The sequence below is a fragment of the Salmo salar genome, chromosome ssa14 (genome assembly GCF_905237065.1).
Source record: "Salmo salar chromosome ssa14, Ssal_v3.1, whole genome shotgun sequence".
Classification (NCBI taxonomy): domain Eukaryota; kingdom Metazoa; phylum Chordata; class Actinopteri; order Salmoniformes; family Salmonidae; genus Salmo; species Salmo salar.
This window is the reverse complement of record NC_059455.1, coordinates 47661786-47666197: the sequence shown is the minus strand read 5'-3', so window position 1 is coordinate 47666197 and position 4412 is coordinate 47661786. Positions and strand designations below refer to the sequence as shown.

The window sequence follows — 4412 nt, the reverse complement described above, 5'->3', positions numbered from 1 at the left end:
TCAAACTACTTCATTCCACTGCCTGTTTTATTTATTAACTGATGACTGAAAAAGTTGGCAAGAGAAATTCTCCTCTCAATTTCAATGTTTATTGATATGACTTTAGATCTCTGATACTGGTTGCTCTCCTTCAGGAGTGGTTAGTTTTGCTTTAGTAAGCCACCAAGCATCCACCTTGAAATAGGATTTGATTTCTACATTCAAACATTTCCATATGGAAATCCATAATCTATCACAAATAATTTCTCAGCATCTGAGAAAGCTCAGGGGTTCTGAGGGGTTCTGAGACAATATGCTGCCAAGAACACAAAAAAATGAATGCCAGTTTCAGAATATGTGCATGAAGATCCAGGGGACCTGACTTATTGCAGTGTCATAGAATTAGAATCCCTAGAACACACAAAGTTAAAGAGAGGTTTTAAAAAAAGGCCCTCAGACCACTGCAATTTGAATGGTATGTTGAATATCAAAATCAACTCATAGCCCAGCTTCCCTAGGTACTCCGGTTGATCTGAAGGGATTGGATAGGTATAAACAACATAGCACTTGCTTCACCTTGTCTTCTGATAGACTGGGTTGAATTTTGCTATATTCCTTACGACCTATACAATCCCTTCAGATCTACAGGAGTGCCTAGGGAGGAAGGGCTACGGGTTGATTTGGAATCCAGGGCTACACTCATGGGTAAACTTAATATGGCCATCCACACAGCATGTTGACTGGAATAGGAATTTCCCTTCTAGTCATTCTATTTCTGTGTCCAGTAGGGTGTCCAGTGGGGTGTGCAGTAGGGTATCTAGTTGGGTGTGAGAGACTAAATGTGTCATGTAAAAGGTCCGTCTGTGAACAGTTCCCACCAGTATACAAGTCAGCCCTAGAATAGATGTTTATATAGATGTTTATTGGCCAAGAGGCTAGTAAGGCACGACACATAGATTGTTTTACAATGAAATATACCATATATAGCTATGGAAATCTCATAGTAAATGGAAACCAAATGTACACCAGCATGAAGTGAAGTAGAGTGCACAGTAGAAATCAGGCCCACTGCAGGGACCAAAGCAATGATAGAGGAGATTATCTTCTGGATACAGCTGGGGGCCCGAACTGAAATACACCGGAATAGATGACGTATGCTACTATCTTGATCTCAGATTTGAATATTCCTAACACAACCTAGGAATAAGTTACTATCCAAAGTTCTCCTATTTCGACCTGAGTTGGAATCTTTTTGATGAAAACACATACTTTTGAAAACACCTGAAAACATATACTCCTGAAAACACCTGAAAAACACATACTCCTAAAAACACATGAAAACATATGAAAACAAATACCCCTGTAGGCTACAATTGATAATGACACCAGTTTTGCTGATGCGTTGGATGAATCCAATGTCATCTATCAACCAACAGTACTGCATCTGGGATTATTTTACTGGCCGTAGTATAGTTTCTGTTAGAGTAAGGGAAACTACATCATGCACACGCACACCATCACCCTCTCCAATGCGCTGTGGTTTAGTCAGACTAACATTGTGACTGAAACTACATTTTCCATTTGCATTTTGTTCATTTGGGTTTAGTAGACAGTCTAATCCAACTACAAGATTTAATAGGATAATCTATTCTTAGGGAAACAATGTTTTTATGTTTAAATTCATTTTGGATATGGACTACAGTACCTAAATTGGAGGAGCTGGGGTATGGGTTGGTGACAGAGCTGGGGTATGGGTTAGGGACAGAGCTGGGGTATAGGTTGGGGACAGAGCTGGGGTATGGGTTGGTGACAGAGCTGGGGTATGGGTTAGGGACAGAGCTGGGGTATAGGTTGGGGACAGAGCTGGGGTATGGGTTGGGGTCAGAGCTGGGGTATGGGTTAGGGACAGAGCTGGGGTATAGGTTGGGGACAGAGCTGGGGTATGGGTTGGTGACAGAGCTGGGGTATGGGTTGGGGACAGAGCTGGGGTATGGGTTAGGGACAGAGCTGGGGTATGGGTTAGGGACAGAGCTGGGGTAAGGGTTGGGGACAGAGCTGGGGTATGGGTTGGGGACAGAGCTGGGGAATGGGCTGGGGTCAGAGCTGGGGTATAAGTTGGGGACAGAGCTGGGGTATGGGTTAGGGACAGAGCTGGGGTATGGGTTGGGGACAGAGCTGGGGTATAGGTTGGGGACAGAGCTGGGGTATGGGTTGGTGACAGAGCTGGGGTATGGGTTAGGGACAGAGCTGGGGTATGGGTTAGGGACAGAGCTGGGGTATAGGTTGGGGACAGAGCTGGGGTATGGGTTGGTGACAGAGCTGGGGTATGGGTTAGGGACAGAGCTGGGGTATAGGTTGGGGACAGAGCTGGGGTATGGGTTGGGGTCAGAGCTGGGGTATGGGTTAGGGACAGAGCTGGGGTATAGGTTGGGGACAGAGCTGGGGTATGGGTTGGTGACAGAGCTGGGGTATGGGTTGGGGACAGAGCTGGGGTATGGGTTAGGGACAGAGCTGGGGTATGGGTTAGGGACAGAGCTGGGGTAAGGGTTGGGGACAGAGCTGGGGTATGGGTTGGGGACAGAGCTGGGGAATGGGCTGGGGTCAGAGCTGGGGTATAAGTTGGGGACAGAGCTGGGGTATGGGTTAGGGACAGAGCTGGGGTATGGGTTGGGGACAGAGCTGGGGTATGGTTTAGGGACAGAGCTGGGGTATGGGTTGGGGACAGAGCTGGGGTATGGGTTGGGGACAGAGCTGCGGTATGGGTTGTGGACAGAGCTGGGGTATGGGTTGGGGACAGAGCTGGGGTATGGGTTGGGGTCAGAGCTGGGGTATGGGTTGGGGTCAGAGCTGGGGTATGGGTTGGGGTCGGAGCTGGGGTATGGGTTGGGGACGGAGCTGGGGTATGGGTTGGGGACGGAGCTGGGGTATGGGTTAGTGACAGAGCTGGGGTATGGGTTGGGGACAGAGCTGGGGTATGGGTTGGGGTCAGAGCTGGGGAATGGGTTGGGGACAGAGCTGGGGTATGGGTTGGGGACAGAGCTGGGGTATGGGTTGGGGACAGAGCTGGGGTATGGGTTGGGGTCAGAGCTGGGGTATGGGTTGGGGACAGAGCTGGGGTATGGGTTAGGGTCAGAGCTGGGGTATGGGTTGGGGACAGAGCTGGGGTATGGGTTGGGGTCAGAGCTGGGGTATGGGTTGGGGACAGAGCTGGGGTATGGGTTGGGGACAGAGCTGGGGTATGGGTTGGGGACAGAGCTGGGGTATGGGTTGGGGACAGAGCTGGGGAATGGGTTGGGGACAGAGCTGGGGTATGGGTTGGGGACAGAGCTGGGGTATGGGTTGGTGACAGAGCTGGGAAATGGGTTGGTGACAGAGCTGGGGTATGAGTTGGGGACAGAGCTGGGGTATGGGTTGGGGACAGAGCTGGGGAATGGGTTGGGGACAGAGCTGGGGTATGGGTTGGGGACAGAGCTGGGGTATGTGTTGGTGACAGAGCTGGGAAATGGGTTGGTGACAGAGCTGGGGTATGGGTTGGGGACAGAGCTGGGGTATGGGTTGGGGACAGAGCTGGGGTATGGGTTGGGGTCAGAGCTGGGGTATGGGTTGGGGACAGAGCTGGGGTATGGGTTGGGGACAGAGCTGGGGTATGGGTTGGGGACAGAGCTGGGGAATGGGTTGGGGACAGAGCTGGGAAATGGGTTGGTGACAGAGCTGGGGTATGGGTTGGGGACAGAGCTGGGGAATGGGTTGGGGACAGAGCTGGGGTATGGGTTGGGGACAGAGCTGGGGTATGGGTTGGGGACAGAGCTGGGGTATGGGTTAGGGACAGAGCTGGGGTATAGGTTGGGGTCAGAGCTGGGGAATGGGTTGGGGTCAGAGCTGGGGTATGGGTTGGGGACAGAGCTGGGGTATGGGTTGGGGTCAGAGCTGGGGTATGGGTTGGGGTCAGAGCTGGGGTATGGGTTGGGGACAGAGCTGGGTATGGGTTGGGGACAGAGCTGGGCTATGGGTTGGGGACAGAGGTGCCAAACATAAGATTGCTCAGCACACACATTCAGAAGTTCCAGCCAAAACCCTCCCATTTCCGGGTTTCTTAAAGCAACAAACTTACTGACTCCTTCCAGACTCCAGTGATGGGCTAGCTGGGTACAAATTGGATGAACATTTTCCCCTCCCTTTTTACATGTTTGTCAAATACGTGCACTTACTTCAACATCTATTACATTCCATTGTGTTTTTTAACATCACCCCATTAATGTAGTGATTGCATATAGAGACCCCTAGTGGTCAGAAATATAGGCCTGCCCAGGATTCCAAACATAACTAATCAACAATATACAGCAAAGCACAGAACAGTCTCCAGCTTCAAAATGGAATATACAGTATTTCCATACAAACTAATGATTGCAATCTATAAGTATTGAAATTCCGAT

At 50.3% G+C, this 4412-nt stretch overlaps 1 protein-coding gene across 1 annotated transcript; it reads right to left on the bottom strand.

Moving 5' to 3' along the window:
* Positions 1 to 743: 743 nt before the first annotated feature.
* LOC123726581 (extensin-2-like) lies at positions 744 to 4209 on the bottom strand. Its single transcript, XM_045693680.1, has 3 exons — positions 4203 to 4209; positions 1685 to 3982; positions 744 to 796 (listed from the first exon to the last, which is right to left on the bottom strand). Exons 1-3 carry the CDS (start codon positions 4207 to 4209, stop codon positions 744 to 746), a joined length of 2358 nt encoding a protein of 785 aa, XP_045549636.1.
* Positions 4210 to 4412: the final 203 nt, after the last annotated feature.